This window comes from Cetorhinus maximus, unplaced genomic scaffold, assembly GCF_964194155.1.
Source record: "Cetorhinus maximus unplaced genomic scaffold, sCetMax3.hap1.1 HAP1_SCAFFOLD_868, whole genome shotgun sequence".
NCBI classification, from domain to species: Eukaryota; Metazoa; Chordata; class Chondrichthyes; order Lamniformes; family Cetorhinidae; genus Cetorhinus; species Cetorhinus maximus.
This window is the reverse complement of record NW_027596810.1, coordinates 1-16,348: the sequence shown is the minus strand read 5'-3', so window position 1 is coordinate 16,348 and position 16,348 is coordinate 1. Positions and strand designations below refer to the sequence as shown.

The 16,348-nt window shown below is 49.8% G+C and overlaps 1 protein-coding gene across 1 annotated transcript; it reads left to right on the top strand.

Annotated features, from left to right (window-relative positions):
* Window positions 1–958: 958 nt before the first annotated feature.
* Window positions 959–15,378, top strand: LOC144674956 (zinc-binding protein A33-like). The gene is made up of 6 exons (XM_078536046.1): window positions 959–1,434; window positions 4,042–4,137; window positions 7,363–7,596; window positions 8,170–8,192; window positions 8,286–8,401; window positions 14,498–15,378. The coding sequence occupies exons 1-6, from the start codon at window positions 1,027–1,029 to the stop codon at window positions 15,040–15,042; spliced, it is 1,422 nt and encodes a 473-aa protein (XP_078392172.1). The 5' UTR covers window positions 959–1,026; the 3' UTR covers window positions 15,043–15,378.
* Window positions 15,379–16,348: the final 970 nt, after the last annotated feature.

Sequence of the window (16,348 nt, the reverse complement as noted above, 5' to 3'; positions counted from 1 at the left end):
TCATCCCTGGAACCATTCTCGTGAATCTTTTCCACCATCTCTCCAGTGCCCTCACATCCTTCCTAAAGTCTGGTGCCCAGAACTGGACACAGCTGGGGCTGAACCCGTGTCTTATACAAGCTCAACATAACCTCCTTGTTTAGGTACTCTCTGCCCCTATTGACAAAGCCCAGGGTGCCTTATGAACCAATCTCTCAACCTGTCCTGCCACCTTCAATGATTTCTGCACATATACACCCAGGCCTGGGAACTCCTTGAGATTAGTATCCGTGGTTTTATACTGCCTGTCCTGAACCGGAATATCTAGTCATCACACTGCTGTTTGTGGCTTCCTGTAACCTGTCACGGGATGTGGGTGTCACTGGCTAGGCCAGCATCTGTTGCCCATCCCCAATGACCCTTGAACTGAGTGTCTTGCTCGGCCATTTCAGGGGGCAGTTGAGAGTCAGCCACGTTGCTGTGGGTCTGGAGTCACATGTAGGCCAGACCCGGGTAAGGAGGGCAGATTTCCTTCCCTAAAGGGGCATTAGTGAACCCGTTGGCGTTTTTCTCAATGATAAGCTGTCATGGTCACCATGACTGAGACTAGTTTTATATCCCATCCTTTAGGAATTGACGTTAAATGCTTCCATGGTGGGATTTGGACCCTGTGTCCCCCCCATGGCATTAGCCTGGGCCTTTCCATTCCTAGTCCGCTGACATTCCCCTGCACTACGGCACTACCTTCCCCTGTCTGCAAACACCTGCCAGCCTCCCCTACATTCTCACAGAGGCTGCGCGTCGAGAGGACTTCATTGGCCAGCGAGCACTTGGCCTCCTTGGCCGGAGAGACCAAGGTCTCCATTTTGGTGCCCACCTGTGCTGCCAGCGCCACCCAGTGGCCAAAGGGTCAGAGGCGGGACTGAGCTGGGCTGCTCCAGTCAGTATGTGAAAGTGAAACCTGCCTTGAATCACTTCGAGGGAGGTTTCAGTAAAACACCAGCATCTTCGAGAGCGAGAGAGGGCCCAAGTTTTAACTTTTCCCATATGGCTGCAAGGAAAAATGTGGAGTGCTTCGGGAAAGAGCTGCTTTGTCCCATTTGCCAAGGGCTGTTCCGGGAGCCAGTGACCCTGGAGTGCGGCCACAGCTTCTGCAGCCCCTGTATCCTGGAGAAGAGGGCGGAGGAGGGAGAGGGGAAGCTACAAGCCTGCCCACAGTGCCTGGAGGTGTTCCCTCACCGCAACCTCCGGGTCAACCAGGTACTGACCAGCCTGGCTCGCGCCGCTCACCAGCTGGGTGGGGAGGGAGCGTCTCACTACTGCCAGGCGCACCGAGAGGAGATGAAGCTGTTCTGTGAAACCGACAGCGAGCTGATCTGTGTTGTTTGCCGGGAGGGACGGGAGCACAGAGACCACCGATGCAGGCCGCTGGTGGACGCCGTCGAGATCCATAAGGTGACAGCTTTCCCTTTCAGTCTCAAAGCCGCCGCGGTAATGTTTAAACAACGTGGGCCCGGCAAAGCTCATGGTTCACAGCGGAGTTATTTTTATTGCTGAGCAAAGAGCAGCGAATGTCCCTGTTTCCCGGCGTTAGGAATTCTGCTTTTCTCTGGTTTATTCTAATGGCCCAGACTACAGGGCACAATGTCAACAATTGCAGATGTCACAATGCCTGGAAGGACTGGGAGGGGGGGTAGCGACAGACTTCAGGGTGACACAGGCAGGCCAGTGCAATGGGCAGACACGTGGCCGGAGAAGCGTGGGGACAGGCAATAAAATAAAGAGCACAGTTCTAAAGGGGCCACAGGAAGGCACAGGGGCCTTAGGGGATCTCTGCACAAGTTGTTGAAAGTGACAGGAAAGGTTGAGAGCAGGAGTAGGCCATTCGGCCCCTCGAACCCTGCTTCACCATTTAATAAGATCATAACTGACCTGATCGTAACTGGAAATCTGCATCCCACCCACCGCCGTTAACCTTTCACCTCCCCCCCCTCGCTAACCAAGAATCTATCCACCTCGGCCTTCAAAATATTCACAGACTCTGCTTCCACTGCCTGTCGAGGAAGAGAATCCAAAGATTCACAACCCTCTGAGTGAGTGAAAAAATTTCTCCTCATCTCTGTTTTAAATGGACGACCCCTTATTTTTAAACAGCGACCCCTAGTTTCTAGATTCTCCCACAAGAGGAAACATCCTCTCCACATCCACCCTGTCAAAACCTCTCAGGATCTTATATGTTTCAATCAAGTCGCCTCTTACTCTTCTAAACTCCAGCGGATACAAGCCTAGTCTGTCCAACCTTTCCTCATAAGACAACCCACCCATTCCAGATATTAGTCTGGTAAACCTTCTCTAAACTGTTTCCAATGCATTTACATCTTTAAGTAAGGTGACCAATACTGTACACAGTACTCCAGATGTGGTCTCACTAGTGCCCTGTGTAACTGCAGCATAACCTCCCTACTTTTGTATACAATTCCCCTCACAATAAATGATAACATTCTATTAGCTTTCCTAATTATTTGCTCTTCCTGCATATTAGCCTTTTGGGATTCATGCACTAAGACAGCCAGATCCCTCTGCATCTCAGAGCTCTACGGTTAATAAAGCAGAAGGAATCCTGGGCTTTATAACTAGAGGGATGTAGTACAAAAACGAGGAGGTTATGTTAAACTTGTATAAAACACTGCTTTGGCCTCAGCTGGAGTATTATGTCCAGTTCTGGGGGCTGCACTTTAGGAAGGATGTGAAAACATTGGAGAAAGTGCAGAAAAGATTCATGAGAATGGTTCCAGGGATGAGGAACTTCAGTTATGAGGATAGATTGGAGAAGTTGGGACTGTTTTCCTTGGAGAAGAGAAGGTTGAGAGGAGATTTGATAGAGATTTTCAAAATCATGAGTGGTCTGGACAGGGTAGAAAGAGAGAGACTGTTCCCATTGGTGGAAGGATCGAGAACCAGAGGACAAAGATTTAATGTGATTGGCTAAAGAAGCAATGGAGACGTGAGGAGAAACTTTTTCACACAGCGAGTGGTTAGGATCTGGAATGCACTGTCTGAGAGTGTGGTGGAGACAGGGTCAATCGAGTGGTTTGGGTCTGGAATGCACTGCCTGAGAGTGTGGTGCAGACAGGGCCAATCGAGTGATTAGGATCTGGAATGCACTGTCTGAGTGTGTGGTGGGGACAGGGTCAATCGAGTGGTCTGCGTCTGGAATGAACTGTCTGTGAGTGTGGGGAAGACAGGGTCAATCGAGTGGTTAGGATCTGGAATGCACTGTCTGAGAGTGTGGTGGAGACAGGGTCAATCGAGTGGTTAGGGTCTGGAATGCACTGTCTGAGAGTGTGGTGGAGACAAGGTCAATCGAGTGGTTAGGATCTGCAATGCACTGTCTGAGAGTGTGGTGGAGACAGGGTCAATCGAGTGGTTAGGATCTGGAATGCATGGCCTGAGGGTGTGGTGGAGACAGGGTCAATCGAGTGGTCAGGATCTGGAATGCACTGCCTGAGAGTGTGGTGGAGACAGGGTCAATCGAGTGGTTAGGGTCTGGAATGCACTGTCTGAGAGTGTGGTGGGGACAGGGTCAATCGAGTGGTCAGGATCTGGAATGCACTGTCTGAGAGTGTGTAGGAGACAGGGTCAATCGAGTGGTTAGGATCTGGAATGCACTGTCTGAGAGTGTGGTGGAGACAGGGTCAATCGAGTGGTTAGGGTCTGGAATGCACTGTCTGAGAGTGTGGTGGAGACAGGGTCAATCGAGTGGTCAGGATCTGGAATGCACTGTCTGAGAGTGTGGGGGAGACAGGGTCAATCGAGTGGTTAGGATCTGGAATGCACTGTCTGAGAGTGTGGGGGAGACAGGGTCAATCGAGTGGTTAGGATCTGGAATGCACTGTCTGAGAGTGTGGGGGAGACAGGGTCAATCGAGTGGTTAGGATCTGGAATGCACTGTCTGAGAGTGTGGTGGAGTCCCCTCCGCCAGTACTCTTTGTGGAAGGGTTTGGTCCACGTGTATAAAATGATACGGGGGTGGTCCATAATCTCAACTCTCTCTCATTTCAGGAGAAATTGAAGTCGTCTTTCGAGTTTCTCACTGAGAAAAAAGCTGCTATTTTGGAGATTGAGCGTAAGCATCAGCAGGAGATTCTAGTGGTGAAGGTGAGTTAATTTAAAGATGGGTTGGGATGGTGTTGAGTTAATATTGCTCGCAGTTCTCTTTACCCCCCTGCCTGTTCACTTTTAACACTGGATGTATTTACACTCCACCTACCTGTAGACCAGCTCTGCTGACGCCGATTTGTTAGATTTTTGGAAGCCGTTGGTGACCTTCCAGCCACGGGTCATCCAAATCCGGTCACTAGTGTCTCAGGCCAAGCCAGACTCTTCCTGTCCTGACCCTGCTGTCTGATGCTAAACGGACATTTCAACCCCAAATACTCCTCCACAGACTGGCTTCTATTTTCAGCTCCATCTTACCGCCCGTCTCTGTCCCTTCTTCAACCTCCTCTGCAGCTGAAATCTTTACCCCTCCGTGTGGTTAGCACCAAAATCCATCCTTCTAATTAATGCGCGTGAATGCACAGATGGAGGCCATTTGACCCATTGTGTCCGTGCTGTGCCCCTGTTAGCCCCATCGTGGCCCATTCCCTGTATGTGTGGCTCTGCCTTTCCCTTTCTCTTCATGTCGGTGCTTATCCGACTCCATCCTGGGAGCAGGGATTGTCCCTGCCCCCGGCAGCCTTTCGGACGCTACATTCCAGATCCTAACCACTCTCCCCCCGGACAATGTTTCTCCTCACCTCCCCTTTCCTTTCTTTTGCCGATCGCCTTACACTGACTGGAACGTTAACTCGAAGCGATGCTGAATATGGCGGGGGTGTTTTTTCTGTTTGTTTTTAACATCCTGGATGGGCTTCTAACCTCCGACCACAGGTAAACCTCGCCTCGCCCAAAACCCCGCTGTCCCCGTGGATGGTTTCAGGACTGGTCCGATGGAGCCTTTTACCGAAACCTAGGATGGGCCGAATGGCATTCCTCACTTGTATTTCTCTTGGGATCACCCAGATAGAAGCTGCTTTGCCTTGGTAAAGAGCTGTAATATAATGGCAGCCCAGGCTTTAGTGAACGCCTGTGTTTCTCTATTGCCATTGGCTGAGGTGAACATCACACAGCGGCCGAGAATTTCCAGTCCTGCCCTCCATCGGCCCCTTGTTCATTCCGCCTAGAAGGAGGAGGGCAGTTGGTGTCTGGGAGCACCACCACCTGCAAGTTCTCCCCCCCCAAAGAGCCACCTCATCCCAGAAAAGAACACATTTTTAAAAAACTAACTATAAATGAGGTTAGACCACTTTCTAACCTGAAAGTCACTGGCCTGTAATCTCTGTTTGTCTGTTGTGATCAACCCCGCTCCTTAACCTTTTGTGTATTGATGTGGCGTGGACGTCGCTGGCTGGGCCCAGCATTTATTGCCCATCCCTAGTTGCCCCTTGAGAAGGTGGTGGTGAGCTGCCTTCTTGAGCCGCTGCAGTCCCTGTGGTGTAGGTACACCCACCGTGCTGTTAGGGAGGGAGTTCCAGGATTTTGTCCGTGTGGTGTAGGTACACCCACAGTGCTGTTAGGGAGGGAGTTCCAGGATTTTGTCCATGTGGTGTAGGTACACCCACGGCGCTGTTAGGGAGGGAGTTCCAGGATTTTGTCCGTGTGGTGTAGGTACACCCACAGCGCTGTTAGGGAGGGAGTTCCAGGATTTTGACCCGGCGACAGTGAAGGAACGGCGATATATTTCCAAGTCAGGATGGTGAGTAGTTTGGGGGGAGGTGGATCTTTCAGGTGATGGGTTCATGGCAATGTCACTGGACGAGTAATCGAGAGGCTAATAGACATGGGTTCAAATCCCATCTTGGCAATTTAAATTTGGTCAATAATAAATCTGGAATTGAAAGCTAGGGGAGAATTTCCCTCCCCCCACCCCGTTCGGGGGGAAGTACAGGAGTGGGCACGGGCAGGTGCGCCTCCCATTGGTGCCCCGCCATTTTATGTGATGTCCACCATGCGGGTGAAAGAGCGTCACATCCCCCCGAGGCTAAGCGCTGCCTCAGGGAGATCAGTGCCTAATTCAAAAATGGTAAAGGTGCAAGTGCAAAATTTCCCTGGCGTGTCCCCCCCCATGTGACACTGCCCCATGAGCTGGGACGTGTCCATCACTTTAAATCAAACATTCATTACATTTTTACAAACTCTTATCCCGCCCGTGGGTTTGATGCTTTTTCTGAAGCCCGCCAGGGCTCCCGGCCTGCCCGCTTACCCTAAGGCTGGACCGGCAGGTCCATTAATGAGGTTAATGACTTTGGCAATGGCCTCAATTGGCCGTTGACAGGTCGGGGGCGGACAGCTGATTCAGCCAAGCCCCCGTGGACCTGAAAATGGAAATGAGGTGGGGGTGACGTCAGGAGTTCCGCCTGACATCATTCCACGTCGGCGAGCGGACCCCGCTCTCCCTCCGCTCTCCCCCTGCTCTCCCCCCGCTCTCTCCCCACTCTCCCCCCTGCTCTCCCCCTGCTCTCCATCCGCTCTCCCCCCGCTCTCTCCCCACTCTCCCCCCTGCTCTCCCCCTGCTCTCCCTCTGCTCTCCAGCCGCTCTCCCCCCGCTCTCCCTCCGCTCTCCAGCCACTCTCCCCCCGCTCTCTCTCTGCTCTCCCCCCGCTCTCTCCCCACTCTCCCCTCCGCTCTCCCCCAACTCTCCCCCAGCTCTCCCCCCCGCACTCCCCCCCACTCTCCCACTGCTCTCCCCCCGCTCTCCACCCACTCTCCCTCCCCTCTCCCCCGCTCTCCTCCCGCTCTCCCTCCCCTCTTCCCCGCTCTCCCCCCGCTCTACCTCCTCTCACCCTCCGCTCTCCCCCCCCGCTCTCCCTCCGCTCTCCCTCCGCTCGTTGACCTAAAGATCCTGCCCCTAGTCTCAGTTTCATGGTCACCATGAACCATCCTCAATTGTCATAAAAACCCATCTGGTTCTCTGATGCCCTTTAGGGAGGGGAAATCTGCCCTCCTTACTCGGTCTGGCCTACATGTGACTCCAGACCCACAGCAATGTGGTTGACTCTTGACGGCTCCCCTGAAATGCCCTGGCCAGCCTCCTAGTTCTCAAGGGGCAATTAGGGATGGGCAACAAATGCTGGCCTAGCCAGCGACACCCACATCCCGTGAAAGAACAAATTTGAAAAATCTGCTGCCCTTGTCCTTTGAGGTGGGTTTGGAAGGTCTAGTCCCCCTTCGGCTTGTTCCTGACAAAATATTGGATTCCCAGGGCCCTCACCGCACTGCTTCAGGCCCTACCGACGTGTGTCATGTGTTTCTCATATTTTAACTCTTGTATGACCCCGGCAGGACCAGGGAAGTGATCTGCTCAGCCACATTATCTCCGAGTTTGAAGAAATCCGACAGATTCTCAACAGGAAGGAGAATGAGTTAATCCAGGACCTGAAAGAGAGAGAAGAGAGCATTTTACAAACAATAGACAAGAACCTCCAGCAAATCCAGTGTGACCTCGACTCCATCCACCAGGAATTATCAGACCTGCAAAGGAGGCTGGATGAAAAGGACCAACTCACTTTCCTGAAGGTAAAGTCCCTGAGGTGTGACTGTATTTTGATGGGGCTGCATTAACCTGGAAATGGGCAGTCTCCATCTGCAAACCTTCCTCTGTTCAAATCCAACCTTGCGGTTAGGTACGATTCTGCAATTGGACAGAACTTGCTGAACAATCGTGAGTGTGCTAGAATAACGTGCTAAAAACCAATTTAAGATTATCAGTCGGACTCACAATGTGGCTCACTTATGCCTGCTAGAAACTCCATATATTCAAACTGTCCTCTGCAGGCAAAGAGAAACATGTCCAGGCATTGCGCCTTTTTTAAATTAAGCAACATCTTGGGGTACAATAATTCCCTGATGCATTCTCCATGACAATGCCTCAACCAATCAGAGCTGAATTGCCAACCAATCAACGTTGTTTTCTCATGCAGTATAAATTGTTGTTCTCTTTGAAATTTGGCATTCTTGCATCTGTCCGGGATGAGTGCAAGATGAAAATCTTTGACAGCATGTCTCTCTCATCAGCAAATTCATGATCTTGTCATTGTAATCTTGGCTTTCGTTTCAAATCTGATCCTAAAAGTGTGTTTCTTCCTATAGGAGGCAAGCAGTCAGGTGATCAGGTATGTCTGCTTCTTTGCAATAAGTTTGTCTGGTATTATTGAAGTCAGCTGTTTGCCATCTCCCTTTTAAATCTGAACTGCTTGAAATTACAGTAAAATACAAGATTGGAAATCGTTGGCTTTGGAACACGGCCATCTCCCTCTGGGAGAATTCAAAGGTCCTTTACAGTATAAAGTATGGAAAGAGATGATACACCATATTAGTCCAGGTAAGCCGTGTTATGCAGGATGGGAATATTGTGTCTGCGCACACACATTCTGTGGAAAACCTTACTCCCCTTTGTCACATTATCAACTGGCTCCATTATCATTTTACCTACACCGATGATCAAACTGCCGATGTATTTATCTATCTGCTGGCTTCATCCTAACTCACACCAAATCCTGTTCACCCATCACCCCCCCGAGATCGCTGATCTAAATTGACTCCTGGTTCCCCCACGGCCTCTAGTTTGAAACCTTTATCCTTGCCCTTCCCGCCCTCAGCTCTCCCTATCACTGGAACCTCCTCCAGCCCAACAACCCTTTGAGATCTCTCTGCTGAAATCCCACTGCATCTCCACTTCTCTCTCCTCACCTGCTTAAAGTCCACCTCCTTTGATCAAATGTTTGGTTGGCTATCTTACTGGATCCTTTGGCAGAGTGTTAACTTGTATTTGTTAAGGGTCCTGACAAAGTGCTTTAGGAGGTTTTGCAATGTTACAGGCACTAGAGAAATGCAGGTTGTTGCAGTATGTAAACTTGTCATGTTGTAGTTACACTGCCTGGCCAGTGGCAGCACTCTAGTGCCTCACGTTTTGCTTCCCCATCTCTTCAACCAACCGTAGATTGTGGCCTATAAATCGGCTCCATTTTTCCAATATTGTGTTATTTCTTGTAGCTGTGACCTCAGTCGAGACCAGTAACCGCATGTTTTTTTTAAAAAGAAATCCAAAATCCCAGTTGGTTACAAAAAGAATGAAGCCACAAGATTCCATTGTTTAAAACAGAAATTTTTTTATTATACAAGAGTCAAACAAAGCAAACCCTAAAGACAATCTTAAATAGCCTCCTATATTCCAACACCCAGAATCAACATACAGTGAGTTCATCATGAACTAACAGTCAAATGAAAACTATTAGTTATTCTTTTATGGGATGTGGGCCTTGCTGGCAAGACTAACATTTGTTGCCCATCCCTAATTACCCTTGAATCCAGTGGATGACTTGGCCATTTCAGTGCCAAGAGTTGACCACCTTTCTGTGGGTCTGGAGTGAGACCAGGGTAAGGAGGACAGATTTCTTTCCCAAAAGGACATTAGTGAACCAGATGGGTTTTTACCACTATCGACAATGGTTTCATCATCACTGAGACTAGTTTTCAATTTCAGATTTATTAACTGAGTTTAAACTCCAGCAGCTGCTGTGATAGGATTCGAAAGCGTCTCTCCAGAGGGAGTTTGTCTGTGCCTCTGGAGTACAAGCCCAGTGACATTACCACCATCTGCCCCGCCACCCTCTGTAGGTTAGCATGAGTGGACCACACCCCCTCCCTTTTCAGCCTTGACATGCTATATTCAGCCTCAATGTTTCACCTGACTAGTGCATGTTTATGCTTCCTGACGGCTGGGTGCATGGGGTCAAACAGCTGATATGCATGTGTTGCGAGGATGTGCGGGGGGGTTAAGACATGCCCACGCAGAGCAGTCCATGTATTCTTTTTCATTCATGGGGTGTGGGCGTCACTGGCTGGGTCAGCATTTTTATTGCCCATCCCTAGTGAAGGTGGTGGTGAGCTGCCTTCTTGAGCCGCTGCAGTCCATGTGGTGTAGGTACACCCACAGTGCTGTTAGGGAGGGAGTTCCAGCGTTTTGACCCAGCGACAGTGAGGGAACGGGACCTCTGACTGAGGTCCCAAGCATCACAGGTGCCAGTCTTCAGCCAATCCGATTCACTCCACGTGATATCAAGAAAGGGTTGCACTGGATACCGCAAAGACTATGGGCCTTGAGAATATTCCGGCAATAGTACTGAAGACTTGGGCTCCAGAACTTGCCACACCCCTAGCCAAGCTGTTCCAGTACAGCTACAACACTGACATCTACCCGGCTATGTGGAAAATTGCCCAGTTATATCCTGTACACAAAAAGCAGGACAAATCCAACCCGGCCAATTACTGCCCTATCAGTCTACTCTCGATCTTCAGTAAAGTAATGGAAGGGGTCATCAACAGTGCTATCAAGCGCCACTTGCTTAGCAATAACCTGCCCCCGACACCCAGTTTGGGTTCCGCCAGGGCCACTCAGCTCCTGACCTCATTACAGACTTGGTTCAAACATGGACAAAAGAGCTGAACTCCCGAGGTGAGGTGAGAGTGACTGCCCTTGACATCAAGGCAACATTTGACTGAGTGCGGCATCAAGGGCCCGAGCAAAACCGGAGTCAATGGGAATTGGGGAAAATTCTCCGCTGGTTGGAGTCATACCTGGCACAAAGGAAGATGGTTGTGGTTGTTGGAGGTCAGTCATCTCAGCTCCAGGACATCACTGCAGGAGTTCCTCAGGGTAGTGTCCTCGGCCCAACCATCTTCAGCTGCTTCATCAATGACCTTCCTTCCATCATAAGGTCAGAAGTGGGGATGTTCGCTGATGATTGCACAATGTTCAGCACCATTTGCAACTCCTCAGATACTGAAGCAGTCCATGTCCAAATGCAGCAAGACCTGGACAATATCTGGGCTTGGGCTGACAAATGGCAAGTTACATTCACGCCACACAAGTGTCAGGCAATGACCATCTCCAACAAGAGAGAATCTAACCATCACCCCTTGACATTCAATGGCATTCCCATCGCTGAATCCCCCACTATCAACATCCTGGGGGTTACCATTGACCAGAAACTGAACTGGACCAGCCATATAAATACTGTGGCTACAAGAGCAGGTCAGAGGCTAGGAATCCTGCGGAGAGTAACTCACCTCCTGACTCCCCAAAGCCTGTCCACCATCTACAAGGCACAAATCAGGAGTGTGATGGAATACTCCCCACTTGCCTGGATGAGTGCAGCTCCCGCAACACTCAAGAAGCTGGACACCATCCAGGACAAAGCAGCCCCGCTTGATTGGCACCACATCCACAAACATTCACTCCCTCCACCACCGACGCACAGTAGCAGCAGTGTGTGTACCATCTACAAGATGCACTGCAGGAATTCACCAAGGCTCCTTAGACAGCACCTTCCAAACCCATGACCACTACCATCTAGAAGGACAAGGGCAGCAGACCCATGGGAACACCACCACCTGGAAGTTCCCCTCCAAGTCACTCACCATCCTGACTTGGAAATATATCACCGTTCCTTCACTGTCGCTGGGTCAAAACCCTGGAACTCCCTCCCTAACAGCACTGTGGGTGTACCTACACCACATAGACTGCAGCGGTTCAAGAAGGCAGCTCACCACCACCTTCTCAAGGGCAATTAGGGATGGGCAATGAATGCTGGCCTAGCCAGCGAAGCCCATATCCTGTGAAGGAATTAAAAAAATGTCAGGATGGTGTGTCGCCTTTGGTAACCACTCTCGCAATATGTTCCGCACTCTTCAAAGCACATGGGATCTTTGGGCTTCATAGAGGTATTGAGTACAAAAGCAGGGAAGTTATGCTGAATCTTTACAAAGTTCTGGTTAGGCCAGAACTAGAGTATTGTGTCCAGTTCTGGTCACCACACTTCATTGAAGGACATGAGGGTGTGGAGGAGATTTACCAGAATGGTCCCAGAGATGGGGGTTTTTAGGTACAAGGTTGGGTTGGAGAAGCTGGGGTTGTTCTCCTTGGAGCAAAGGAGATTGAGGGGAGGTTTGATAAGAGGTGCACAAGATGAGGACAGGTTTAGATAAGGTAGATAAAGAAAAACTGTTCCCATTCACTGATGGTTTAAGGACTAGGGGGATACAGATTTGGACGTGAGATACAGGGGGGATATGAGGAGGGAGATTTTTGCGCAGGGAGTGGTGATGAGCCACGAGGGTGGGGGAAGCAGAGACGATGGATGATTTCAAAAGGAAATCGGATGGGCACTTGAGGGAAATAAACTCGCAGGGATACAGGGATAGAGCGGGCGACTGGGGCTGACGGCATTGTTCTACAGAGAGCCATCATGGGCTTGATGGGCTGAATGGCTTCCCTCTGTGCCGTAATGTCGTTATATATCCATGATTTCAATTTTGGACCACATTTGCACTGTTCAAGTGGATAACACCAGCAACAATGTTTGTAAACAACATGTAGAGGTTAATAAAGAATTTGATAACACGTACAGCTAGGTGGTGGGGTATTGTCACTGGGCTAGCATTACAGAGATCCAGGGCAGTCCTCTGAAGACCTGGGTTAGAATCTGGCTGTAGCAGACGGTGAAATTTCAATCAATAAATACCTGGAATTAAAAGTCTGATGACGATCGTGAACCCATTGTCGATTGTTGTAAAAACCCATCTGGGTCACTAATGTCCCTTTAGGGAAGGAAATCTGCCCTCCTTACCCGGTCTGGCCTACATGTAGTTGACTGTTAAAAATGCCCTCGGAACAAGGGCGGTTAGTGATGGGTAATAAATGCTGGCCTAGCCAGTGATGTCCACATCCCACTAATAAACATAGAGTAAAAAGCACATAAAACTTACTTTCTGGCAAGAGTAGGAAAACAGAATGTTTATTCTTATTTCTGTGTGGTAACAGTCGAAATGATAAGATTCTTGCTAGAAGTAGATTCAACCTTGGAGCTTGATTTACCGCATGTTATTTAGTTTGTGTTCCAGCAATATTTTCTGTCATTTTGGGGTTAATCATCACAGGTTTTCCTTTCATTATTCATAATCAACCTGTTATATTGCCTCAGTAATGGCAAGTCGGTTCTGATTGGCTGAGGCGCTGCCACACAGAAAGCAAAAGGGGACTATAGGCTTCCCAAGCTCCCATTTGCTCTGAGCTGGTGAAAATGAATCACGTACATCAAATCAAACGATACGTCCCTCCGGATATTCGCAATAGGCAGAGTGCATCCCACACTTGCAAAACCCTAAACAAAATGCCTACTGTTAGACGTGATTCTGTGATTGGACAGCACTTTCTGACCAATCCCGAGTGTGCTAATAACTACACTAACAACCAGTTTAAGGTAATCAGTTGAGTTTGTAATGTTTACGCTTGCTAGATGTGACATACAATCATACTCAGGGACCCACTCTAGGCAAACTAAAGGAACATGTTCAAGCCTTACGTCTTTTTTGAATTACCCGGGTCCCTGGGGAGCCGGTAGCTCCCCATTGGCTGAGGTGTTGGAGGAAGCAATCAGACACGGCTTGTCAACCAATCAGCAGCCTTTTCTCCTGTAGCATAAATCATTGTGATCTCCACTTTCACTTGTTCAAAAGCTGTTATGTTCCTTTCTTCCTCAAAACCAAACACCTAAGAAGGCTAATGGAACGCTATCCTTTAGTATGAGAGGGATTGAACATAAAAGTAAGGATGTAATGCTTCAGTTATACAGAGCATTGGTGAGACCACATCTTGAATACTCTGTGCAGTTTTGGTCTCCTGGTTTAAGGAAGGATGTAAATGCATTGGAGGCAGTTCAGAGGAGATTTACTAGATTGATACCTGGAATGAGTGGGTTGTCTTATGAGGAAAGGTTGGACAGACTGGGCTTGTTTCCACTGGAGTTTAGAAGAGTGAGGGGTGATTTGATTGAAGTTTATAAGATCCTGAACGGCCTTGACAAGGTGGACGTGGAAAGGATGTTTCCTCTTGTGGGTGTATCCAGAACTAGGGGGCACGGTTTTTTAAAATTAGGGGTCGCCCTTTTAGGACAGAGATGAGGAGATATTTTTTCTCAGAGGGTTGCAACTTTGGAATTCTCTGCCTCAGAGGGTGGTGGAGGTGGGGGTCAGTGAATATTTTTAAGGCAGAGGTAGCTAGATTCTTGTTAGGCAAGGGAGTCAAAGGTTAGCGGGGGTTGATGGGAATGTGGAAATCGAAATACAAGATCAGCCATGATCTTATTGAATGGCAGAGCACACTCGAGGGGCCGAATGGCCTCCTCCTGGTCCTATTTCTCATGTTTCGCTGTTGGGTGTGATGCTGTGATTGGGCAGTGCATCCTGGAGCCTCGATAGCGGCACTAACGACCAATTTAACATTGATCAGCCACAAACGCGGAAATGTGACAGTGTTATTCACGTTCCAAGCGACTTTGTCTGACTCTCGGTATTGGTTTTTACAAAGGGAACTGCTGCTGATTTTTTATTTGTTTTCTCTCCCTTGTTTTCCCTGAAGCTCCAGCCTCCCTAACGTTAGACCCAAAGACAGCGCATCCTGAACTGACCCTGTCTGAGGACCTGAGCAGCGTGAGACACGGGGCCCAGTGGCATGAGCTGCCCGACACTCCGGAGAGGTTTGATGAGTGCGTCAGCGTCCTGGGAGCCCAGGGTTTTGACTCGGGAAGGCACTACTGGGAGGTCCAAGTGGGAGAGAAAACCAAGTGGGACGTGGGCATGGTGAGAGAGTCCATTAACCGGAAAGGTGTCATTGCCGCAGCGCCAGTCACTGGCTACTGGCTTGTGGGGCTGAGGAATGGCAACCGGTATGAGGCCTGTACTTCACCCCCTACTCCCCTCACCCCGAAGGTGAAGCCCCGGAAGATCGGGGTGTACCTGGACTACGAGGGAGGTCAGGTGTCATTCTACAACGCGGACAACATGTCCCATCTCCATACTTTCACTGAAACGTTCACCGAGCGGCTGTACCCCAATCTCAGCCCCTGTCTGACTGAGGGGGAGAGTAATGCTGGGGATCTCAAAATCTGCTGCATTGAATTATAGGACCGCACCATTGGTTACAGCACAGAAGAAGGCCATTCGGCCCGTCGTGTCCATGACAGCTCCCTGCAGGAGTGACTCAGTGTGTCCCACAACCCCACCCACCCTGTCTATTCCCCGCAGCCCCACAAACGTTTCTTTCTCTTCAGGTAATGATCCAATTCCCTTTTGAAAGCCCCAATTGGATGAGGGAAACACAAAGGGAGGACCATTCCCTCCAGGAGACCCTGGTCCGTTCCTCTATCACCCCCAACTCCTCATCCCCTTCCCATGGCACCTTCCCGTGCAACTGCAGGAGGCATAACACCTGCCCCTTTACCTCTCCATCCTCACCATCCAAGGGCCCCCAAACTCCTCTCAGGTGAAGCAGCATTTCACTTGCACCTCCCTCAATTTAGTCTACTGCATTCGCTGCTCCCAATGCGGTTTCCTCTACATTGGAGAGACCAAACGCAGACTGGGCGACCGCTTTGCAGAACACCTTCGGTCTGTCCGCAAGCATGATCCAGACCTCCCTGTCGCTTGCCTTTTTAACACACCACCCTGCTCTCTTGCCCACATGTCTGTCCTTGGCTTGCTGCATTGTTCCAGTGAAGCCCAACGCAAACTGGGGGAACAGCACCTCATCTTCTGACTAGGCACTTTACAGCCTTCCGGACTGAATATTGAGTTCAACAACTTCAGACCATGAACTCTCTCCTCCATTTTGATGTTCTTCCTCTTCGCCATCGCACCTCCCACCCCCACCACCCCCCGCCCCCCCCCGCCACCCCCAACCCCCCACCCGCCCCCAGACAGCACTGACCTCTTTCTCTGCTATTAGCACATTCTGCTATTTAGCTTTCAGACAGTGCTGACCTTTATTCTGCTATTAACACCTACTCTGGACCAAAGCTTTAGACTTTAATATTGTCATTAGCACACTCTTTTCCTTGTGTTCCACGACACCTTTGTCATTTAAGCTCTCCTGCCCTCTAACCTATCCCTGACCTCTTTTTCTCGCTCCCCACCACCCTTTCCAACAGTATAAAACTCACCGCGTTCCTTCCTGTCCCCATTCAGTTCGGGAGGAGAGTCACACGGACTCGAAACCTTAACTCTGTTTCTCTCGCTCCACCGACACTGCCAGACCTGCTGAGTTTTTCCAGCACTTTCTGTTTTGATTTCAGTTTTGCAGCATCTGCAGTATTTTATTTTTATTGGATATCTTAAATTACAAATCGAGGTCTGTTTGTTTCTTACACTTGCCTCCAACCCAACCCCACCCCACCCTAAACCTCCCAACCCCACCCCACCCTGCCCATCCCCA